This window comes from Brienomyrus brachyistius, chromosome 10 (genome assembly GCF_023856365.1).
Source record: "Brienomyrus brachyistius isolate T26 chromosome 10, BBRACH_0.4, whole genome shotgun sequence".
Lineage (NCBI taxonomy): Eukaryota > Metazoa > Chordata > Actinopteri > Osteoglossiformes > Mormyridae > Brienomyrus > Brienomyrus brachyistius.
The window spans coordinates 11,142,781-11,167,720 of NC_064542.1; the positions used below are offsets into that span (position 1 = coordinate 11,142,781).

The 24,940-nt window shown below is 47.1% G+C and overlaps 2 protein-coding genes across 2 annotated transcripts in view; one reads left to right on the forward strand and one right to left on the reverse strand.

The window, feature by feature from the left end:
* Nucleotides 1-388: 388 nt before the first annotated feature.
* On the forward strand, nt 389-11,191 carry LOC125750170 (trafficking protein particle complex subunit 14-like). The gene is made up of 10 exons (XM_049027596.1): nt 389-439; nt 524-652; nt 1,484-1,597; nt 2,299-2,428; nt 5,520-5,606; nt 7,208-7,328; nt 7,720-7,867; nt 9,350-9,432; nt 9,625-9,776; nt 10,328-11,191. Exons 1-10 carry the CDS (start codon nt 389-391, stop codon nt 10,471-10,473), a joined length of 1,161 nt encoding a protein of 386 aa, XP_048883553.1. The 3' UTR covers nt 10,474-11,191.
* A 277-nt stretch (nt 11,192-11,468) lies between these two features.
* The window catches only part of LOC125750262 (IgGFc-binding protein-like), a 53,641-nt gene continuing 40,169 nt past the window's right edge, over nt 11,469-24,940 (reverse strand). The window contains exons 66-80 of the mRNA XM_049027765.1: nt 24,156-24,283; nt 23,740-24,011; nt 21,766-21,974; nt 20,008-20,152; nt 19,598-19,845; nt 19,120-19,249; nt 16,481-16,682; nt 16,232-16,393; nt 15,997-16,127; nt 14,754-14,956; nt 14,535-14,670; nt 12,829-12,966; nt 12,170-12,266; nt 11,927-11,970; nt 11,469-11,745 (exon numbers count right to left, since the gene is read on the reverse strand). Of these exons, the coding sequence (XP_048883722.1) occupies nt 11,684-11,745; nt 11,927-11,970; nt 12,170-12,266; nt 12,829-12,966; nt 14,535-14,670; nt 14,754-14,956; nt 15,997-16,127; nt 16,232-16,393; nt 16,481-16,682; nt 19,120-19,249; nt 19,598-19,845; nt 20,008-20,152; nt 21,766-21,974; nt 23,740-24,011; nt 24,156-24,283 (2,307 nt within the window). The 3' untranslated portion in view covers nt 11,469-11,683. The remainder of the gene's footprint in view (nt 11,746-11,926; nt 11,971-12,169; nt 12,267-12,828; nt 12,967-14,534; nt 14,671-14,753; nt 14,957-15,996; nt 16,128-16,231; nt 16,394-16,480; nt 16,683-19,119; nt 19,250-19,597; nt 19,846-20,007; nt 20,153-21,765; nt 21,975-23,739; nt 24,012-24,155; nt 24,284-24,940) is intronic.

Below are 24,940 nucleotides of genomic sequence, written 5' to 3' on the forward strand. Positions count from 1 at the left end.
TGCAGCTGATCTAGAGACCAAGTACATGTGCAACGCTAGTCCGTACTTAGGAAAAGATCCCAGTCGTCCCACGGGAGAAAGACTTTCTGAGAATGTCGTCACAAAGCTCATGGAACCATATCTGGACAAGGGCAGAACTGTTACAACAAACAACTTTTTCACATCTCTGTCTCTGGCTAACCGACTACTGAAGCGCAACACAACTCTGCTTGGCACCATAAATAAGATACGACGGGAACTTCCACCTCAGGCTAAAGATGTTTCAAGACTCAAGGAATTCTCCACACCAGTGTTTAGAACAGGCCCTGTTATTCTGACAGTGTATGCACCCAAAAAGAAGAAGTCTGTCTGCATTCTGAGCACCTTGCACCGGAACGTGGAGATCGGCATGGATCGGAAGAAAAAACCAAACACGGTAACAGACTACAACTGTATGAAGGTATGTGAAGGTACTTCATTTTTTTTATGTACTATACGTGTAAATTGATTCAAAATGTAACACGAGTCACTTTCTTTTTTTTAGTGTGGTGTCGACATCATGGACCAGAAGGTGCGTGCGTACACGGTGTGTGCAGGAACACGCCGGTGGCCATTTGCCGTGTTCTACAACATCCTTGACCTGGCAGTGATGAACGCCCACATTCTGTACAAGGCATGTACAGGATCCACAGAGAAAAGACGAGTGTTCATGGCCCACCTTGCAGAGGAACTTCGGCGTCGATTTATGCAAGAAAAAGAGATTGAAATAGAAATGAAGACACAGCTTAGACAAGCTTCTGTTCCTCAGCTTGCCACTGGAAAGAGGACTCAGTGTCAGGTGCTCCGTCGCTGTAATAGGAACCACAGTACAGAGAGATGTGTGCAGTGTGACAGGTACACCTGTCGCAAGTGTAGGAAGGAGGGTCCTTGGGTGTGTGACGACAGTTAGTGGATAGAAAAGGTTTTGTATCTTATATGTGCTTATTTTGTATAATAAACGTGTATCTTCCACTTGAATGACACGGACTCTCTCTCTGTATCATACTCACACATGCTCTTTATCTTTATACCATCTGATACTTGAAATGTACACGTTCTTTGTCAATATTCCTGCAGCTTGTACTCATGAATCAATGATGCAACTTTTTCCCATGTGGCACATGAAGTGTTTACATCAGAAATGCACATGCGTGCACATGTATGAGATTGTCCACAAAACAACATTTGTTATTTCATCATAAATTTACACATATAGTTGTAGACACAGAACATACATCAAAATATTTGCTATATCAAATATATTTGTGTAAATGACACCACGGTTACCGTAGTAGATTTGGGCGTTCCACTGTATTACAAATTATTATGTATCAAAGCATGCGCATCCTTACAACACATCACTAGATAAACTCTTTAGTGCAGACCTGAGTCTTGGGGTTTGGGTGCTGCCGCCTTTTTTAAATGTCTACAGCAGTTTGTGCCTCTGCTACCTTAGTTGTGATCCCACTTTGTTCTCACACAGTCTCCCCTGGATGAACCGGTGGTGCTGCCTGACGAAGTCATCTTCCCCTTGACTGTGTCCCTTGACAAGCTCCCTGTCAGCACCCTCAAGGTCAAGGTGAGAAGCCCAGCCCACAGCATGGGCCACCAGGGGATGGCTATTCTCCAGTGTTTGTGCGTGTTACCAGATATGTCACCAGTCGTTGATTGTACTCTGCTGGAATAATACATTTGAAGCTTTCTGGTTGGAAGTCTCACACTGTTACTCTTAATCTTCTCAGGTCTCACAGTACTAAAATTATGATTATTTACTCGTTTAATCATGCATTTATTGAACTTTTAAAATACTTGTCTTTTTAACAGAGGATTTACTTGAACTCTAAATAAAATACAACTGAGAGACAGATAAAATGGAGCTGGAAAGGGGTGCGCTGGATTTATAACACAAGACAAAACGAGAGCATCCCCGCAAACCAAAATGTGGCGTGATAATCATGTTAACTTGATTCACTTGTTTTGCTAATTGTTGGAAACCAAAATTGTAATTAAAATCAAAATCCGGTTAATTGCCCAGCCCTAGTCCATAGTAATGTCTCACATAATCAGTTGTCACCTTAAAATCCTTATGCTGGATTTGCCTTTTCCAGCTGTTTGTGATCTTGACTCGCGTTTGAACGCAATTTTTTATCCCTCTGTCACTCCTTGTATGTTTGCACAGCCTTATAACCAATTTTTCACATTACTCTTTGTGTGTGTGTGTGTATGTGTGTGTGTGTGTGCATGCATGGATGCATGCGCGTCTGCCTGTGCACGTACCAGGTCATCGTAACCGTGTGGAAGCGGGACGTGGAGAAAGCAGAGGTCAGAGAGCACGGATACCTCACCGTCCTGCAGCAGCGCAGCCCCAGTCATACCTTTCGGCATGACCTTAACACCTTCAAGGCGCAGGGTCAGTCTGCCAATCAGAGCGTCCATATGAAATGCTTCTCATGTTGTCAGCCAATGACGGAATTGTCACGATCCGGGAATACTGGAGACGGCGATCGTGCAGGAAACAGGCATGGGAACCCAGGTATGGGGAATAACGGGGTTTTATTAAGGAAACGGGGACTAGGAAGCATCGGACAGGGACTTACAATCATCCACAATGACGGACAAGGGTAACAGGCAAGACCAGGACTTAAAACAGGACAAGACTAAGCAAAGTAATCAGACAAGGCTGGAAACAATCAGGGAGGCACACGCGGGTAATCAGGGGGCGTGGCACACACGAGGAGCCGACAAGCCGGGTCATGACATAACCCCCCCCTAAAGGCGCGCTTCACCGGGCGCGCCAGGGAGGAGGCGACGAATGGGACACAGGAACCGGGACCGAGAAAAGAACAAAACTAACGAGAGACCAGAAACAGGACAGAGGCACAAAACATAGCGAGAGACAGAACGTAAGACACGACATGACACAGGACCGGGAAAGCGGAGAGACAGACCAGGAAGGGAGAGACAGGAGGGACAGGCGGGACACTAGGAGCAGGAGTGCAAGGAGGGAACATCGGGAAACGAGGAGCAGGAAAGGGCGGAACAGACGGGCGATTAACAAAAGCAGACGGGGCAAAGACATGAGGGACGAAGGCAGAGGCATAGGGCGAGAAGGAGGGGGAGCAAAGGGTCGGCCGAGGGAGCCCGTGCGGGCGACAGGAGGCAGCCGGAGGGGCCGCAGGCGGCCGGGAGGCCGGAGCCGGAGGGGACCTCGGAGTGGCAGAGGAGACAGGGCGAGGGACCGACGCAGGGACGAGGGAGGGAGCCGGAGGGGAGACCAGGGAAGGGGACAAGGGAGCAGGAAGGGACCCTGGCAAAGGCAAGGAGAGGGGGGGAGCCGCTGCAGGTGGTGACGTCGTCCGCTGTGCCGGAGCGGGAGGACCCGGAAGCGACTGAGGAGCCGCCCTCAGGGAACCTGCAGGCGACCGCCGAGTAACCAGCGGAGGGAGCGAGGCAGGGCGACAAGGCCGGGACGGGGAACCCGCAGGCGGACACCGACCATGCGGACGCCGACCATGCGGACCAGGACCCGCAGGCGCTGACCCAGCCGTAGCGCCGGCGAGCGAGGGGGTCGGGCGGGACCCCAGTCCGACGTCTGTGCCCCCTCCCCTTGCGGGACACAGACATACCGACCCCCGGTCGGGGTCGATGTCGCCGGGGTGAGGGTGAAGGAGTCACAAGTAGGGTCCCCGAGGGGTCCCATTCAAGCTCCTCCACCTCCGAAGAGGGAGGAGCTAAGATGGAGTCCTCTGGGACCTCCTCGGGGACTAGGGCAGAAGGGACTGGAGTGGGGTCAGGGACTGGAGCTGCAGGCAGGAGGGGCGCCTCAGACGTGGGCGCTGGAGCTGCTGCAGGCACGGGGAGCGCCTCGGGCGTGGGCGCTGGAGCTGCTGCAGGCACAGGGAGTGCTGGCTCTGGAACAGCAGGCGGCAGCGGCTGCGCAGGCAGCGAAGGCGGCTGCGCAGGCGGCTGCACAGGGTGCGCAGGCGGCTGCGCAGGGTGCGCAGGCGGGAGCGGTTGCTCGGGCGCCGGGTCAGCAGGCAGGAGCAGTCGCTCCGGCGCGGGGTCCACCGGCAGAGGCGGTCGTACCCCCGTGGGAGCCCCCTCTCCAAGGCGCGCGTCTCCGGGCGCGTCAGTGAGCGAAGGCGGCTGCTCAGGCGCCGGAGCCGCAGGCAAGGGCAGCGGATCGGACGTTGGAGCAGATTGCAGAGTAGACTGCGGAGGTTGTTGCGCAGGCAGAGGCAGCAGCTGCGCGGGTACAGGCGGCGGCTGCGCAGACGGTGGCGGCGGCTGCTGTGCAATCAGCGGCGACGGCGGCTGGATGGACCCCAGTGTTGCGGGCAGCGGCGACTGTCCCGGAGCGGGGTCCACCAGTAGGGACGACTGCTCCGGCTCGGGTTCCGCCGTCAGAGTCGGCTGCTCCGACGGGGGAACAGAGGCCCTCTGTAGCTGGAGAAGCTGCTTGAGGTCCCCTGCCAGCCGGTCGAGGTCCTCCCGCTCGGAGTAAACGCGTCGAAGCCCCTTCTCAGATGCACAGTGAGCGCTTCCACCTCGTCGCTCACTGGAGGTGCCACCTCCGCCAACGCCCTCCAGAACAGCCCCTGGAGGGCGAAGAATTGATTGGCGAGGGCTGCCGTCTTCCCTGGGAGAGGCGAGGGATACGCCTCCGGGTTGGCTGCCGCAGGAGGTGGAACTGGGACGTCCGGCGCGGGTAAGGCAGAAGTAGCCCTTATCAGAGCGCGGGGTACCCGGGGAATAACGTCCCTCATCGCTCTGACACCTCGGTTAGCCAGCCGCTCGGGCCGAAAGAGGTACCGCTCTAAGGGCGGTCGCTGCTCTCCAGAGTGTGGCTCCGGGTCCGGGAAGAGGAAGAGCTCCTCCTCTTCGTCCTCGCTCGATGGCCAGAACATCGATACGGGGCACTCCTTCCTTTGGACCGGCTCCAGGGCGGTAGCCAGTTCGGGTACCTTTTCCTCGTTCTCTGGAGGGAGCCATGTAGGGGAGAGCGAGCAGTCTCCCAGACGGATCGTCTCCTCTGGGACCCTCTTCTTCCTCCGCTTACTCTTCTTCTGTGGGTCCGTCATTCTGACACGATCCGGGAATACTGGAGACGGCGATCGTGCAGGAAACAGGCAAGGGAAGCCAGGTACGGGGAATAATGGGGTTTTATTAAGGAAACGGGGACTAGGAAGCATCGGACAGGGACTTACAATCATCCACAATGACGGACAAGGGTAACAGGCAAGACCAGGACTTAAAACAGAACAAGACTAAGCAAAGTAATCAGACAAGGCTGGAAAAAATCAGGGACGCACACGCGGGTAATCAGGGGGCGTGGCACACACGAGGAGCCGACGAGCCGGGTCATGACAGGAATAGAACCAGCATGCTATTTGTTTGTTATGGAGACAATGAAATGGTTCACATAAAATCATACAGCATCAGCACAATGCCTTAGAATTCCAGTCATACTGATTCCTGCGTTTCCTGTTCCCTCTGAACAGTTAGCACCACGCTGACTGTTTTGCCACCCCCTACTGTAAAGTGTCAGCAGATGACCGTGTCTGGGAAGCACCTCACTGTCCTGAAAGGTAGAACACCCTGTTCCCATCCCACTACTTATGGCACACATATTGAAAGAGAAAAAAAGCTAATTTAATTTATCTAAGAATGAACTAAAGTCCATTCTGAAGCCCAGCTGTGCTGTCATACAGTTACTCACCAAGAAATGTAATCTCCTTCCTATTAGCCACTTTATTGGTTCCTGTTTGGTTTAAACAGGAAGTTAGTAAATGAATGAAATATTACTCTGCCTCTGTGGCTGTAGCCGCCCCATTGGTGATTACATCTTTACAAATCTGAGGTGGATCGTATGTCAGCTTACCATGGCGTGTCGGTGTCATGTGTCAAAAAATGTTTTTGGGGAAAGTTGGACCAGCTGGACAAGTACAACCACAGTACACACGGAAATTGGAATCAGCCCAAAGCTTTTCACGGGGGGATGGGTTTCTTTTCAGGGGTGTATGAAAGTCCGGGGCATGGGGCGTGATGGGAGATATTCAATTAGTAGAGAAAGAAATCCTTTGTTGAGGAAAAGTCAGGCATGTGCTATACAAACAAGCAGGTCTATGGTCAAGCCTTCACTTTGAACTACATCGGTCTCAGGTCAATAGTCTCATATGGCCTTCGATGTACATTTTGATGTGACCCGGCCTGCCTGATATATACTGGGCTGCAAAGGAAAAACACAGTAACTACACTGACTCTGAGAAAAAGGACTTCAGAGTTTTTTTGACTGTCCACCTGTGTGTATAGTAGATAGGAAATTAATTGCCCCTCTGGGACAAATAGTTATTATTGAATTGAATAGTTGAGCTACACTGTATGGACAGAAGTTTTGGGACACACCTGTTAATCATTGAATTCAGGTGTTTCATTCATTGAATGGAGCTCATTGCCACAGCTGTATAAAATCAGGCACCTGGCCATGCAGTCAGGTTAACTAACATTTGTGAAAGAAACGGGTCATTCTGAGGAGCTCAGTGGATTTATGTGTGGTGCTGCCATAGGATGCCACCTTTGCAGTAAGTCAGTGAAATTTTTTCCCTGCTTGATATTCCACAGTCAAATGTAAGTGGCAATATTGCAAAGTGAAAGAACGGATCTCAACCCCACTGAACACCTTTATCATGAACGGAGATTGCGAGCCAAGACTTCACATCTAGTATCAATGCTTGACCTCACAAATGCTCTTATTGATGAATGTAGACACACTCCAAAATCTTATGGAAAGCCTTCCCAGAAGAGTGGCGGCTGTTATAGCTGCAAAGGGGGAACCACCTCCATATTGATGCCTATGAATGGGATGTTATATAAGTTCCTATAGGTGTGATGGCCTGGTGTCCCAATACTTTTGTCCATAAAGTGTAAGATAATTGGTGATGAAATAAAACAGAAATCAAGAGTCATTATTCAGTTTTCATAAGATATGCAGCTATGATGTTTTGTTTTCGTGGGGGAGTATTAGCAGTATTATTGCCTGTGTTCCTTTACAAGCCCCCCCTCCATGCCTTTTCATGAAGGCAGCCTTTTTAAAGCTGTCGGCGTTTATGTTCTCACTGGAGTCTGCCTTAGCTCTCCTTCCCTTCTTTCTCCCTCTCTTTCTCGCCGTCATTCCCGTTGGGCCCGTCAGTGTTAAACGGGTTCTCCCAGGAGGAGGTCTGCGTGCGAGATGTGCGGATCCTTCCCAACTTCAATGCCTCGTACCTCCCTGTGATGCCAGACGGCTCCGTGCTCCTTGTCGATAACGTGTGGTATGTGTGCTGGTGGACCTGGGAGCCTCCCCTCTGGTTTATCGCGGGATGGGAGAGCCAGGGGTCTGCAGTAGCGGGAGGATTGGGAGAACAGAGGAGAGGTGATGGAGGAGATTCACTCCCTCTTATAATACCCCTGAACACTGTGGCAGGAAATGTTAGAAACTAGATGCTACTCATCTAGTGGGGCAGTGAACTCAAGCATCGTCTCCCCTGCCCTTCATGCGTCTGGCCTTTAATTGGATCTCATTAAGCAGTGTCTGTCCTCGTACTGTATGTAGCACCTTACGTAACAGCAACATATTACATCTGCTGCCTTTATGTTGCCTTACATGCATTTTCCTTATTATTACCTGAGAGCTTCATCGGTGTGTTTCTGTGTGACGTGCAGCCACCAGTCCGGTGAAGTTGCCATGGCGTCCTTCTACCGGATGGACAGCCTGTCCAGCAGCCTTCCGAGCATGCTCAGTGCACTTGAGGAACATAACTTCCTCTTCCAGCTTCAGCTCAGCGACCAGCCTCAGGAAGACTCAAAGGAGGTGAGGACCGAAGCGAGACTTGGGGGATGCTGTTAATGCGTATGAATATGAATTTAGGGGGGAACAGAGAGTAGGGTTGGGAACCGAAAGTAGGTTCCATATTAGAATAGATAAGAAAATACTCGGCGGTACTGCATACCCAATTTATTTTTTTAAATTTCAGTTCCGCTTATCGATTCCTAAACACTACATACCTGCAAGGACCTGCGTGGCTATCTGCCAGGACCTGCTTTAGGTGAATACGCCATGCAGCAACGCGCAGCAGCCATTTCCTTAGAGACTAAGCACTGCATGTGTGGCAACAGTGTGAATCCAAAGCGTAGTTTCACTTTAATAAAAGAAAATGACAACAATTGACACATTGAATCTATTCTTAATTTACAGGTCTGCTGACATTAATTGTGCTAAATTAATGCTGTTTTGACCAAAGCCCAGTTATATACTAGTTGCCCTAGCATTCCAATGTATTATCGTTTGTAAAATCACCTGAGCTCAGCCCAGGTAAACACATTTTTGTCATGTGGTGTTACTGTATTTTCTTCCGTCAGCTTCACTCATTTGTCATCTGTTTATTTAACTTGAGACTTCCAAACTATTGTACTTAGTGGAATGTTTAAGAAAAATAGCCCCGGCTGGAATGCATGCCGGTCTCAAACATACAAATATGTGTCTTATCTTGTTCTTGTCTCGTGTAGTGAAGCCAGAGTGCAATACATTCATGCAAATAATAAGCTGCTTAAAGGGCTGTACATCCAAACTAACCAAACATTCAAGGCAGCATGGAACTGATCTGAAAGAGTGCATGGTTGTTTGATGCTTTCGGGTCTCTGATCCCGAATGAACCATCTTCAGGCAGCAGTAGCACTAGCTCCTCAGAAGCAGGGGCAGCCAGCCGTGATGCGCCACTCTCATTGGCATTAGAGGGAAAGGTGACCAAAGAAAATACTGAGGAGTGTCATAGTGCAGCAACGGCGTTTGGTTTGGGCTCAGGCAGGTGTCGTGCACCGAATGTAGTTTAGTTACCATTTTACTCCCATTGCTGCTGGGAAATTCTGAATGTTCAGAATACAGATATTTGTTATCTAAACAAGTGTCCTCCTTTTTTTACCTTTATGGAATCAAAATGGAATTGATAAGCAGAATCAGGATAGGAACTGATAAAATAACATTAAAGTGATACTAACCCCTAACAGAGTTTCTGGTTAAGCTGCGTATCTAGTGTTGTGTGCATATGTGTGTGTGTGTGCGCATACGCATGTGCGTTCACGTGTGAGGCTATTGTCCCCGATCAAGTGTGCGCGCGCGCCGCTCTTCTCCCCGACGCCGTGTGCGCGCGCGCCGCTCTTCTCCCCGACGCCGTGTGCGCGCGCGCCGCTCTTCTCCCCGACGCCGTGTGCGCGCGCCGCTCTTCTCCCTGATAGTGTATGTGTGCCGCTATTCTCCCTGATAGAGTGTGCGTGTGTGTGTGTGTGTGTGTTTCAGGGGTTGGAGGTGCCCTTGGTAGCTGTCCTCCAGTGGTCCACATCTAAACTTCCATTCACCAACTGCGTCTATACACATTACAGGTTAGTCGTGGTTGGCTTTGTCTCAGAGTACTGCTTTTAAATTACTACTGTAGGAACACCTCTGTTCTAAAGGACTCCCAAGGTCAAATATCCTGCACCCTAATGGACTCCCTAGGTCAGCTAACCCGCACCCCAATGGACTCCCTAGGTCAGATAACCCTCACCCTAATGCTTGTTTTCGGTCCCGTTCAGGCTGCCCAGTGTAAGGCTGGACCGGCCACGCTTCGTCATGACCGCCAGCTGCCCCAGTGCGGTGGAGGTGCGGGAGCGCTTCCGTGTCCGCTACACGCTGCTCAACAACCTGCAGGACTTCCTAGCCGTGCGTCTGGTGTGGACCCCTGAGGGTGAGGGTGGGTGGCGGCCAGCTGAGAGGGGGGCGCACTCTGCTGACTCAGTCCCATTGCTGGCATAGGTGTATAATTAAGCACACAGTCATGCAATCTGCTGCAAAATACAGTAGCAGCAGAGTGGTTGTATAGGGGAGGTTAGTGACTTTCCGCCTAGGACTATCGTAAGTTGTTCTCAACATTTCTGCCCTGCTATAGCCGGCCTGGTTAACCGCATCTGCAAGTGATGTTCAGAATGTGTGGTAGGACACACAAGCTCACTGATAGTCACCTCAACATCATTACCCAATCTGAATGGCAGCAGATCCCACCAGCAGTGTTCCAACATCTAATGGAAAGCCTTTCTAGAATAGCAGAGGCTGTTATAGCAACAATGCGCAGCCCAACTTGATGCTAGACAAGATGGTGTTCATTTACTTTTGCCCATATAGTGTATAATGATACAGAACCGGAATCTTTAGTCTGATACCTCCTTGTATTGCCCTACCCCCCCCCCCCCCCCCCACCACCACCACCCTGTACGCTACCACCCCGCCCCCTGGCTCCAGGTCGCGGCCCATGTGAGGACCAGTCGGTCAGCGCAGTGGTGTGTCATTCTCCTCTCAGCAACCTGGGTCACTGCCGAAAGGGCAGCACCTTGTCCTTCACTGTGGCCTTCCAGATCCTGAGGGCCGGGCTCTTCGAGGTACTCTGAGCCCCGTGTACACGCACACACCGGTGTCGGGAGGACCTGCTGCGTGGGTGAAGCCGAGCATAATTCTAGTAGCCTTGTCATGGCTTATGTCATTGCACCTTATGCAACCAAATGCGAGTGAGTATTATTTTGTACTATATTAACTTGTACTGTTTAGCCCATGGGAGTTTTGTTTTAAACAAATATGTTCTGAGGGCAGAAAGAAAAATGATAATCAGATAGATAACCAATCAGATTGGTTGGTCCCACCTCGTCTACAATCACATGTCTTGGTTACCCTTCCCACAATCTGATTGGTTCAAAAAACAATTTTTTGTTCTGTCCTCAGAACATTTTTGTAAAACTCCACAAGCTACTGTTTGAGTCGTGACACTGGATTAAGTGTTTCTTTTGGTGTGACGGCTGAGAGTGTAAGACTCAGCCCTGTAACTTGCCATGATAGCTAAGAAACAAGTGTGAGCTTCAAGAACTCTCCCCCATTCAGGACACACTTTTTTTTTTTTTGCTATTTAAGGGGGTATGTGTCTCCATTTTGTCAGTCCGCAGGGGCTTCACTTCCCCAGTTGGCATGTTTGGGACAAAGGGCACGTTGACATGTGAGGAACCACATTGATGTACAAAGGATGCTTGATTTTTACATTTTATTTTATTTTTTCCATCGTTTTTATTTTTGTAATGAACAAATACATTTGTTCTCATTCATTTTAAGCACTTTATGTAAGTTATTTTAAACTCTGTTCTATTGTTTCAGACCGAATGGGGGTTTTTCCCCTTCTGCTTGTTGACATAATTTTAATTTTTATATGGAAACCGGAATCCTATCATGTTCGATATGTTTACTGGCTGAGGGTTGGTCGTTTCACTCTAGCAATTAATAAAATGCAGTAAAATTGGCAAGTATGTCTTTGTGTGTTCTTTAAAGAAAAAAAATGAAAATCATTTAGAAGTTTGGAATGCATTTGTAAATTTCACAGTGCAGTTATTTTTATTGAATTGCTTTCAGCCCAGATCACAGAGGTTTTAAATAAATAAAACGGCAAACATGAAGTCAAATTGGCATAATACAATTACAGTATTGATGAAAAGTTAGAATATATACGAATGATGGTGGTTTGGCTTTGAGGTACCGGAATATTCTAACCCTTGACACCCCTAAACAGAAGTAAATATAAAATTGTTATTTTTTCATATGAAATGCTCAATCCATTCTTCAAAACTTAGTTACAGTAACCTTCCTTGTGGTCTCAGAATCCATATCTACATCGAAAGAATCTGGAAAATAAACACAGCAAATGAATATAAATGCGACTTTCCAATTGTGTAACATATTATATTATTAATAGTCACATATCCAATAATATATTTGTATGACCATTAAGTAATGAATCTGAATTGACTCGGCAGATGTTATAGCTTGAGTGGCTGATGTTGCTGTTTCTGGTCAGGTACCTACCTCGTGTTCTGTCCATTAGAAGTTCTTTGTTTTCGTACTTCTGCCTGTTACGGCAAAAAGACAGTTACACTTTTACTTGCTGTAATAATGTAAAATGAGAGATGCAGAGTGGAGGACAGAAAATCAGAGTCTGTGACTCAGAAAGTGGTCTGTCATTGTGTCTGTGAGGCTCTGATGTTCCCGTCAGTGAACTCCTGCTGTCATTTATCATGCTGTTTGTCTGCTGAGGACTCTTTTCCTTACCTTTTCCTGCTGCTCTTGCACACACAAACGCATATCAAGGCGATGATTATCACCCCGAGAGGAACCAGAACTCCAATCAGAATCACTGTCAGCTTATCTACAGTAACAAAGCAAGACCAGTACATTAATATACATGGTTATATCATCATGTTAAATGTTATCTTTGTGGACTGACTTAAAATACAAGTAGTCCCTAGGATATGAACAAGATCTGTCTTTACGTCTAAGTTAAATTTGACAGTAAGTTATAAAAATAATAATACAGTCCATAATAAATCTAACTGCATATGGTGCCGTGCTGTGCCTCAAACAGACGAACCTTGATGTTTTCATGAGCATCACGAAGTAAACTAATGCGTGTGTTCGTTATTATGGACCATTGCACTCGAAGTTTAGTATTATAGGCTTTATGGTGAGTATGGTGGTAAGGGTTAGGGGTCTGGGTTAGGTAAGTATAAGTGTAGTATGGATATTCTTATCCTGGGGACTGCCCGTATGAATTAAGAAAAACAATATGCATGCAGCACATTTCAAATGAAAGCTGAAGAACGGTCAGGTAGGTGTAAGTGACTTTTAAGCAGAAAGCCCTTACAGGACGATGGTGCCAGGTGAGAGTTTTTGACTAATGCTCCCCTGCCTGCCTGCACTGAAATACTCACCGAGGCCGTCGCTGACCACCTTCTCTATCTCACAGTGCGAACCCTCAAAGCCCTCGGGACACTGGCAGGTGAAGGTGTCCTCAGAGGTGGCGGTGCAATTGCCTCCATTCAGACATGGGTAGTTGAGGCACGGGCTCGCTGTTGGAGCACACAGGTTCAGTCAGTCTCCATCATCATCACCCCAGCTAACAGGAAACTTTATGCAAAGCTCTTCTCAAAGCTGGCAGAGAACCTTCTTTTTGTAATGTTAACGTGACATTATTGCCACGTTTTATGTTCCGTCAATGTCGGCATAACGTTTTTAGCAGATAATCTTTTTTTACCACAATTAATGTATAAAAACATTGTTTTATAATAAAATATTATTTTATAAAATTACCATATGTGTATATTGTCCATGCACTGTCCAGCCTTAGACACATGGCCTTGGAAACAGTGTAAAGTTACCCACTGCCCTAACATGCCCTGTGTTTGTTTTTATACTATTATTTTTAACTATTAGTAATTAAGTAGTGTGAAAATCAGAAGGGAACATCAGGAAAACTAGACACTTTGAACGTTTCGATACCTTAATTGTAACGTTTAATAAGTGTGTGCAGAATGTACAATTGTTCGTGGCAAATTCCATCACGTGTGCTGTCGTACATGTTCTGCACTTTTTATGCAACTTAGGTAACTTTACTATAAGTGATCATTTGTTGAAGTACTTGATGTTCTTATTTCCTTATCCTTATTTTCACTGCAGATTGCAGATGTCATCTCCTATAATTGCTTGACCCATGATGAGTCATGATGAGGAATGATGGGCCTGGTAGCTATCACACGAAACACAGAGCAGGACACTGGGGGACTCCCTGAACGGGAAGCCAGTCCATCACACAGCACACAACGACACACACACACACACACACACACACACACAACTCCCTTTTCACCCTCTATCCATTTTGCACACTCCTACCTGCTTTGCATATTTGCACCCACTAACACAGTAAATATTGTGATATGTTTATATTTTCATATTTATTATATTCTGTATATTTTAGAATATAATTTCCTTAATTTTATATAGTCAGTGGACCTGTCAGAATAAGCATTTCACTGTATGTTGTACAACATGGTTCCCTAGTTCCGGTCCTGGAGGGCTAGTCTGCAACACAGTTTGCAGATTTCCCTCCTCGAACACACTTAGTAAACCTGGTAATTAGCGGCTTAAGATGTGTTTGAGCAGGGAAATCTGCAATCTGTGTTGCAGACTGGCCCTCCCTCCAGGACTGGATTTGGGGAACCCTGCTGTACAAGTACGACTGCATATGAGAAATAAAAATCTTTGACTCTGACAGCATGTTTTAGAACTTGGACAGAAACACGAGTACCTAGAGGAAACCTACGCAATGCAAGAGGAACAAGCAAAATTCAAAAATAGAATGGGAGGCAAGATTCAAGCCTCCAGTCCTGGAGATGAGGGACCACAACGTCTTGCACCGTCCTACCTGTGATGACTGACAGCCAGGACGTAAGCAGTGGGATAACATGTTCCTGGTGTCATGACGAAGATCTAAGCTCCTCACGTCAGGCTATCATCTGTAAATCGTGGCTGCAGAGCTTGCCATGACTTTAAAGAGTTCAAGGGAACCAGAAACTCTCTCTCTGAAGCAGAGGTTGGTTGCGTGACGTGTCAGGGCCTAGTGGCCGGTCACACTCACCCTTGTAGCAGTCGCGTACGAAGTCGTAGATGGTGCAGATGTACTGCTTTGGACAGCTCATGGGCTGGCACACCGCCCCGGTCTGCGTGCACCGGCAGCTCTGGGTACAGTCCTCCGTCACAAAACTCTCGTTCAGCTGGAGGAGGGTGAGGACAGGAAGGTCAGCGCATGTGATGGAAAACATGCTGATCGGCCCGGGATCTGCACACTGGGACTGACCAGAAAGTATCTTCCCAGGTATCTGCAGCCGCACTGGGTGTAGGGGACGCACTCGGTGCCGCTCATGGTGAATCCGGAGGCGCACTGGCAGCCTTCCGTGACGAAAGGCTCAGCGCATGCCGAGGGCGCAGAGAGGTCGCCGCAGGACGCTGGGCAGGCCGTCATGCTGCTGCTATACGTGCTGTTTCCCGGGCAAGACAGGGCTGCGAAAGCAAAGGCCAGCATTAAAACACGGATATGAGAATGAGACTGGCAGGCAAAGAAGGCAGCTGGAAACAGTTATGGAGGTTATGAGGAATAAATAAACAGTGATAGATCATCCTGCCAGTTAGCACAGAGCGCACATGTAAGTGCGGGGATCCCAGCCACCACAACGATGGCCTCTTCTCTGTGCTGAGGTCAGGCAAAGCTGCCGTTGCCAGAGGGCCAGCACAGGAAGGCTGAGGAAGTCTCTTTGCACACAAGCGAGGATACGCAAGTGGTGAATGCTTCAAATTCCCCACAAATATTCTCCCACTGGGAACACATCGTTGCGATATCAGCCTCTCGTGTAGCACTCGATGTAGCGATTGCTTTTTTTCATACTACTTACGTTGTCTCGCACAATTGCATGCGATTTGTTTAGTGGGATTTTCCACTAAACGCTACTTCCACCTCTAATGCCTTTGTTTTTACAAAGATTGCAAATCGCTGTGGTACTTGATAAAATTGTAAAATACTTCCAGATCTCACCCCCTTATCTGATGTTATGGGCATGACTGTGGTTAAAGAAGTGAAACACAAGCCCCTCCCTTGTTGACCCAGGGACATGTTGAACTCAACAAAATCAGGATGTTCAGCAATATGGGTCCTAAATGAGGACGGTGTTTAGAGCGAGCAACCTTAGCTTACACAAGCACCTTTTACATATCCATCCATCCATTCATCCATCCATTTTCCGTAACCGGTTGTCCTATTCAAGGTCGTGTGGCAGTTTATATATGCAAATATTTATTCCAAGTTTCTTTGCACACTGCCAACTGCACATCAAGAATATCTGTGATTATTGTTTATTGTTTATTGTCTATCTTATCTTATAATACTTATGTTCCCTTTATACTTATGCCCCTTGTTCACAGTCTGGAAGTCATGCATTTCACTGCACATTTTATTAAGCATAATTGTGCATGTGACAAATAAAAACTGAACCGCTCCAGTGTGATGCAGCTTAGCTCGGCGTTAACGGCAACGTGTGAGGTCTTACCACAGCTCAGCTGCTGTCTCCAGGGCCCGAGTTTGACGCCCTCCTCCTGACAGGCCTCGGCATATACCTTGTAGCTGTCACAGCGCAGTTGCGGGTCTTGTTGCTCGGCGCAGAGGTCAAATATACAGTCCCTGGAAAACACAGATGCAGTTTTAGTGTGGAGGCCCTGTGGATGACCCAGCTGGGAGCCGCAGGATATACAGCGCCCCCATCAGAATGCTAAAGCCGCACTTACTGTTGAAACTGGTTGGGTTCAAGGATGTCATGGCAGGCCACGAAGGGTCCACTGGGGTCCGAGAGTGCCCCGCACTGGTCAGTGCTGTTCAGTGCGCTCAGTTGAGCCTCAGTGCACCCCAGTGTGTCAAACCCGTCGTCAGGTTCTGGCTCCACCTCCCGCCTGTGAGATGAGAATACAGGGCTCGCTCACAGATCACAGGCAGAGTGTGTGTCACCGGAAAGCTCCACGCTGGCATGCGGAGCCTACCTGTGCAGGTGCAGTGCCTGGTCCGGGCTGGTCAAGGGGGAGGCGGGGCCCTGCCGGTCGCTGACTCTCCAGCTGTCCCCAAACTCGTTGAGATTGCGGGTCTGAGTGCCGTCCGGCTTCGTGTACTCGTTGTTGGCCCGTCCGTCAAAATTCCCACACAGCCCCAGCACTGCACCCCTGTAGGTGCTGGGCAGGACGACCTCTGCGGAAGAAGGAGGCTTTACCAAAATGACCGATCTTTGTAATTTGTGGTTAGAGCATGGGGTGCCGTGTCAGGGACTGGATTGCAAGGGCAAGATGGGTAATTGCTAGGGATGGCTATCATTGAGATTTTAATGGTACTACTACTTACTGATACTGCTTATCGATCCAGTATTTTAACGGCACTCTTATCGGTACTTTTTATTTAGGAGAGAAAAAGAAACAAGTTAAGAACAGAATTAACGTTGCTTTATTTTCTCATATGTCATTTATATTAAGGATGGGCTGATCGACATTTTTTCAGTTCCAATTTGATTCCAATACACAACTGCTGATACCGATACAGATTCTGATACAAGTTCTTTTTACTTTCATATTTTAATATTAAGTATATAGCACATAATGTAGAGCCGGCGAGATCTGTGCATCCTGGCATGCCTTACAAGTGCTCCTGTAAATAGCCCTATGTCTGTGTAATTGTAAATAGCCCTTGTATTGTTGTTCTTATGGTTATAGTTGCCTTCCCAATCGGGGCATGTACGTTTATCCGGGTCTTGTGTGTACCCTGCCCAATCCTCGCGTGTTCCTAGCTTGTATAACTTTCCCACCGTGTGTGCACCTTACAGTTCGGCGTCTGACCACCTTGCGTTTTGGTTACAGGTTTTTGTGCTCGGTGCTCCTTGAGACCCTGTTATTAGTTTTGTTAAGGACTGTAATTAAAAGGTGCGCTTCTCCCGGGAAGTCAGTTTTCTCGTTCTTCGCTGAGCTCGCGATTCCTAGGGCTGCCCATCGCTACAATTATTTATTCTTTATATATTATTTATGCAAAGGAAAAAATGTATGCAAAAAATATTTAATTAGGCTATTAGAAACGTACATAATTTGCTGCTCCACCTCGCTTGTACATTTTGTTTTAAGTGTTTTTGAGGCAATTGCAGTTCAATTTGAATATCTTCCAAGCGAGGATACTCAAGTGCTGAATGAAAATTTTCTACCGCTGCGACATCAGCCTCTCGTGTATCACAAGCTGTCCAGAAACCAGCCCAAGCTAGCGACTCCCAAATCATACATTGCTTTTTTTCATACTACTTACGTTGTCTCGTACAATTGCATGCGATTTGTTTAGTGGCATTTTCCACTACACACCACTTCCACCTCTAAAACCTTGTAAAAAGTAAATCGCTAAGGCACTTGATAACATTGTGAAATACTTCCAGATCGTCGGCCTCTTATCTGATGTTCCTAGCTTTCACTTTAAATGCCAAAAAAAACTTTAAAATAGGAAAGAACTGTCGATTGATTTTATAAATTCATTTAAATGAAATAGGAGCTATCATTTTACTGCTGTAACTAAATAAGTTTAGGACGTGACCAGTACCAGATCCCTGTAATAGGACTGGATCGCTGCCGATACCGAACCGAATATTGAAACTACTGTATATTAATTAACATGCTTGCGTTGCAAACTGCACCAACATTGTTTAGATCAAGTCACTACAAGTCACTATCATAGATCATAATGTTATTAAAATGCAAAATAATTTTTTACAGCAAAAAACACAATGTTTTGAACAATTAACCATTATAGACTGATTTTGTGAAGACTGAAAGGTAAAACAAATATGATAAACAACGTTTACTTTTAAGTGAAAAACTAAATGCAGGACTTTTTCATTGATGGTCATTTTACTGTGGTAACCGTAGTTTGTCCAGAACACTAAATCTGTAATCTGAAACTGAATTTTTGAACGACAGGTTGAATTTATGAATATCCGTAACAGTCTATAACAATCAGCTGCCTAACGGTTAATTTAATCATTAATCCATATTTGTATAATTTAGTTAACTCCGAGTGTGGGCTCCAGGCCGCTAACCATACACAACAGCATGTGCAACAACAGATAAACTATGAGTTAGGCAGTGAAAAATTGTGCATTTCTCCATATGCATGTGATGGGCTTTCGCTAGACATTTCAACAGATTGCTTGTGTTTCCACCCTTACATGCAAAAGACTTGCTGCACTTGAGCACTGTCAGTATCGACTCTCGTGAAATCTAACCACACTTTTGACAGTTTAGTTCTCTCTGCCATCATCACTAAAAAGAGGGTCTCTGTGTGTGTTCTGCACATTGCTATGTGTGAGAGAGAGAGGGAGCAAGAAAAAGTGTAACAACGACCGAACATTTTTGTGTAAGTAACTCCAACAGGCATCTTGGATTGGGCCTCCAACCCAGACCAATCCAATTATGTTACATTTTTTTAGGGCCCCGTTACCCCTCGGAATCATCCTTACTCCCCCCTCTCCCACCCCGTATGGCACCCCTGCATAAATGCACCTTAATGACACCTGTAAAGGATGACTGTGTTAACGCTGTATTTGGTCTGGCGCGTTGTGTGTCTCTCAGCATCCTCTCTCAGTTTACTTTCTCTTTCTTACCAGCTTGGTAGTTGCCATCGAAGCGAACAGTGAGGCCAAAGTCTGTGGCGAGCTGGACACCGCGGGAGCTCAGGGTGATGCTGAGGCCCTGTCTGGGCGTCAGGGGTGGGTGGATCATCTCTCCATTCACCTGCAAGATACAAGCCGTGTCTAGCTGGAGCTGCTGTTGTGTAGGCTGATATTGCCATGCACAGCCATGAAACACTCAATAGAGATGCCAAGGAGAATGTCAATGAATAATTCACCCATAACGATATGGAGCAATAATTTAAAGGGGCAGTTCATCCCAAAACTTAAAAAAGATATGTTTTCACTATATGCATGCGATGAACTGAAAGTAGGCAAACTCCACACACCAATCGTATCACTCTACAGAAGATACAAGTACACGCACCCCTGTGCAGTGTTTAAAATGCAAGTTTTAATATCTGGATTAACTCTTCAGAAGAGCAATCAGTAGTGACAGTAGCGTACGTACCAGCACCTTCCTCTTCTGTAAGAAGCGCACGTTGACGCCATACACATCGATGTACATCTCATGCAAAAAGGTGATCCGCCTGTTGCTACCTCTTCGTGCATTCTTCCCCCGGATCACCAGGGGCTCCAACGAGCTGGCTACATCGTGGGCCTGGGTTAAAATGTAGGTGTAGAGGCCTTGGTAATGATGGTTGAACCCATCGAAGGTCCGGTAGTGTGGGTCGCCTGAAATACTGCACTTGCTGAACTCTGTATATGAGAATAACAAAGGAGACAGAGGCAGGATTCATATCATGCACGTACAGTGCAATAGGGTGCAATTAAAGGAGTACTCTCTGTCTTTTAATAAAGCTACTTCACATGGCAGGATACGCTGCGGTTGGGGCATCGGTGTTTGGACGGAGGACTTACTCTCCGGCCTGCAGGAGCGGATGCCATCTTTATCCAGTGCGCAGATGGAGTGCTCACTGCACTTGAACGGCTTGCAGGTAAGATTGGCGCCCAGCAAGCAGTTGCATTTCTCATCGCAGTGCTCATTTAACCAGCTGTCGCCCACCTGAAATGGCCCCCATACACTTTCACTGCAACACGTCATAAGACCGACATTTAACAATTCACTAAGCGATAGCTTTAATTAACTAGTGCCCCATGAGCCAGTGGTGCAGTGGATAAAGCATTTGACTATGGATCAGAAGATTCTAGGCTGAAACTTGAAAAAAAAAAACTCCAGTCATGTTCTTTGTGAATTAAATTTGTCTCTTCACAATCAAAGAAGCACACTAATCCCAGGTGTAGATTGCGATTAATGGAAGGAGGAGCCTCTTCTTGGCCCAGTTCTTTTTCAGACACTTTTGCACCTCGATTTCTGTCCTTACAGCTGGTATTTGCCACCCTCCCCCCAGTTCACTTCCCCATCAGTTTTCTCGCTGTGTCGCACCACAAACCACTGCTCTGAAGGTAAACAAGAACGTTGCTGCTAGGAAGCTGACAGACCAGCGTTGCTTGTTTGACGAGCGACTAAGCGACACACTCAGGTTGATTTACAATTGCAGATCAGTACCAGTTCCTTCTAATTCCACGAAGCTCACATTCATACAAAAAAACCAAACAAACAACATACTCCATATGTAAACTATGAGCTATATTTCCTCTCTGCGGTAATGAAATATTTACCCAATGGAGAGGTGGGGGGGCACTTCATGATAAAGATGGTAAATTTGCCACTGCAGCATACTGGATGTCCAAGTACAAAAATACCTCTCTGTGGGTGGTAACCCAATGGTCTACAGATCCTGCATAGCTGCATTAAGTTGTATAACAGTACTGTGCTTGTATTATTCCAGTATTTCATCGACTGATTTTTATTGAAGATCACTTTTATATACTCCTGAAAATTTGACAGCCTCCTTACTGATTGGGTGTGCTTACAACTGCTGTATTGTTTTGTACATATTCTATTTATTCCAGTAGCTCTTGCACTGATTGCACTTTTTTATATGTGTACAGTATCAACAACACGTCCGTGTTCTACATATCAACAAAATTGTATGTGACCATTGTCTTGCCTTAACCGTTTCTGTACCTACTGTATATATGAGCCACTGACAAATTCCCTGTATGCGTGAACATACTTAGCTGAATAAACCTGATTGTTCCGGCATCTGTGGTAAAACTGAAATCTGCTCAATAGGTGGAGAGGCTGACAGACCCCGTGCCTTAATGATAAGAACATAAGAAATTTACAAACGAGAGGAGGCCATTCGGCCCATCAAGCTCGTTTGGGGAGAACTTAACTAACAGCTCAGAGTTGTTAATATCTTATCTAGCTCTGATTTAAAGGTCCCCATGGTTTTAGCTTGCGCTACACTAGCAGGAAGACTATTCCATACTCTAACTACGCACTGTGTATAGAAGTGCTTCCTCAAATTCGTTTTAAAATGTTCTCCCGCTAATTTCCACTTACGGCCACGAGTAATAGTATTTAAACTAATATTGAAATAGCCATGTGGTGAACAGCATCCAGACCTGTTAGAGTGTTATATGCCTATACCTTTGGTAACCAACCACCACAGTCTTGAGTCCCATAAGCCTTCATGTCCCACATGTTTCAGTGAGTCAAACTCAAACCGAGAACGGGAGCAGCTTCTGGCGGGCAGCCGGCACACTCACGTCGTGGTACTCGCCGTCGGGATCCACGCAGCCGCAGCTCGACAGCGGTACGCACTGTCCGTCACTCAGCACGTGACCGGCATCGCACTGACAGCCCTCCACACAGGCACTGGGCTGCTGCAGGCAGTCGGAGGGGAACAGGTCGGCGCAGGTGGGGGGACAGGGAGCGCCGCAGGGTGAGTAGTGGCTGTTGGGAGGACATGGCAGAGCTGGGGAGGGACACGGGGGAAAACAGGTCCATCACTGCCTTTCATAGAATAGAATACTGATTCTTTATTAATGTCTGAGGGGAAATTCTCTTTTTTGCCTACCCCACTCAGGTGAGAGCAAGCTTGGGGGTCATAGCATGCAATGCCTCTAGAGCTGGGAGTTAAGGACCTTGCTCAAGGGCCCACAGACATGTGACTGTTCTGTCAAGGCTTCTGATCACAAGCACAGAGACTTAGCCTGCTGAGGCAGACAGCAGCCCTCATCTTACCTTCATGGCAGGAAATGCAGCCACATATCTTATTGATAACTTATAACATCGAAGTTGTATTTTCACATTTCCCAAATACCATTGCTAATTAATTATAATAATCCATCCATCCATCCATCCATTTCCCAAACCGCTTATCCAATTGGGTCGCGGGGGGTCCGGAGCCTATCCCGGAATCAATGGGCACGAGGCAGGGAACAACCCAGGATGGGGGGCCAGCCCATCGCAGGGCACACTCACACACCATTCACTCACACATGCACACCTATGGGCAATTCAGCAACTCCAATTAGCCTCAGCATGTTTTTGGACTGTGGGGGGAAACCGGAGTACCCGGAGGAAACCCCACGACGACACGGGGAGAACATGCAAACTCCGCACACATGTGACCCAGCCGGAGACTCGAACCCGGGTCCCAGAGGTGTGAGGCGACAGTGCTAACCACTGCACCACCATGCCGCCCCTAATTATAATAATAATAGTTATTATTATTATGTACTGTATTAAATCGTGCACACAATTTAGTTTAACATGCCCATGAAATACTAAATAATGCTTGCAAAATCCCTAAAATGTAGACACGATTTATTTTCTTCTGCTCTCAATTTGCCTGTATTATCTGTCTATCTATCTGTCTGTCTGTCTCTCTATCTATCTATCTATCTATCTATCAGTATATGCAACCTGCAAACTATGTGCGAAAGGCCTAAACATAGTCCCAAGACTCCAGCTTCTGGCTTTTCCAGCACGTTTTCTTTTTCAAGACCTAATTAATTCCACAGCTCAAAACACCATATTGACACAACAAAAACAGTAAACCGTACACATGTTTTAGGGATTTCATGAGATCGCTGTAGTATTTTGTGGGCACATTAAACTTTGTGCTCAATTTTGTACACCGTGCACACGAAATAAACACATTGCCCTCGGTTACTCCAGGGCCACGTACTTCAGTTTTTTAAGACATTCTATTTGTGTACTGAGTACTCTATGTATTTGTTTGCACCACGTTTACTTGTTTGCACTACATGTAGTCAGGGACGGATTACGGACCGGGCCAGCGGGGCCGCTGCCCAGGGGCCCTTGGGGTGCAGGGGGCCCGTGGGGCCCCTAGCCCAAAATAATTTGCAATGCTTATCAACAATTTATTTTCGTTTGTCTATTTTACAGGGCCTACATTCTTTGATCCTCTGCCTACAAGGGCCCCTGACCCTATAGGGAGGGCGTTTGGCTGCCAAGGGCCCTTGAATTGTGGTGGATGTGCTGGTGGTGGTGGTGGTGGGGGGGGGGCCCTCGCGAACGTTTTGCCCAGGGGCCCACACAACCCATAATCCATCCCTGCATGTAGTGTCTTTGTCTGTTTTACACTATAGGAAAGTTTGCCTGTGCTTTTTGTTCGCATTGCTGTATGAATAAGAATATCCCTGGGGATCAATAAAGCTTTATCTTCATCGTATGTCGACGTGGCCTGTGTCTGGCAGCGGCTCCACACTCACGGCAGAAGGTGTTGTTCCTCCAGCTGATGGTGATGCCCAGACTCTGACAGGCCTGAGCGTAGGCCTCCACGTTGTCGCACAGCGTCTCCTGCATGCCATCATACTCGCACATGTCGTACACGCAGTTGTCCAGGAAAGGCTTCGGGGCCAGCAGGGCGTGGCAGGGCTCGAAGAGCTCGGAGAGCAGCACGTCTGCGCACAGGGAGCGCAGCTGCAGCTCCTGCGCCACCGTGCACTTTGGGTTCAGGTCCTCCCTGTCGTCTGGCTGGCAGCTAATAGATGGTCGAGGAACATGGTGAGCGTCGTGAGATCATAGCGGGATACAGACTGATAATCGGAGACTAAGGATGCCTTCAGTCTGCAGGTTACAGATGTTGCATCCCATGTCGCTCCCCTCAGTGGAGCCCGTCGCTCACCCAGGGTCGCTGTCTCCCTCGGCCTTCCAGCTGTTTCCCAGTTCAACCACATCCTTTGCTGGCCGGCCGTTGGGCATCAGGTCATCATCCATGGAGTCATCATTGTAGTTCCCACACATGCCGCATACCTGAGCAGATACAGCGACGGACAGTATGGGATGCATGAGCATCGGAGAAAGAAACAGGAAGGAAGGGAACGTGGAGCCCAACCCGTGTCGGATTTTGATATCTGAGGATATAAAAATCTGATGATGATATATCGACCGATATTCTTTTTTTATCTTTCAGAAACACACAATGTAAGCAAAGATTTTTCCCAACATTTGTTATGTGTAGTTGTTCAAAATTCCTCGCGGTAACATTTCATAATACTTAAATATATTTCTTTGTCATTATCAGTACTTCAAATAAAAATACAACAATATGTATAAAAGTTATGATAATGAATAAGACTCAAATGTATACAAATACAAAAAGCTTGAAAAATATCTGATCCATAGTACTTTGAACAAAAGTACAACAAAATATAGTCTTGATAAATAAGAGTCAGATGTATAAAAACACAAACGTGTTGTGACCTCTGGTGGACAAACAACGCAATGACAACACTTATGGTGGAAGCTACCATGTTCCTGAGTCTCCGTTTCTTTTCATTTGTCATTTATCGTTATAAACGCCTATAGCGATTTCTCTGCAATTAGTTCATATTGGCAGATAATATCTGCTCACCAATTTATAGCTGGGGCTCAAAAGAAAAGGAAACACTGGGGGCAGAAGGAAAGTGA

What these genes read in the sequence shown, in the direction of transcription:
- LOC125750170 (XM_049027596.1), top strand. Translation starts at nt 389, where the DNA reads ATGGATCGGAAGAAAAAACCAAACACGGTAACAGACTACAACTGTATG. An exon ending in TCAGCACCCTCAAGGTCAAG is followed by an intron (nt 1,598 to 2,298) that starts GTGAGAAGCCCA and finishes TGCACGTACCAG; the next exon opens with GTCATCGTAACCGTGTGGAA. An exon ending in CTCCTTGTCGATAACGTGTG is followed by an intron (nt 7,329 to 7,719) that starts GTATGTGTGCTG and finishes TGTGACGTGCAG; the next exon opens with CCACCAGTCCGGTGAAGTTG.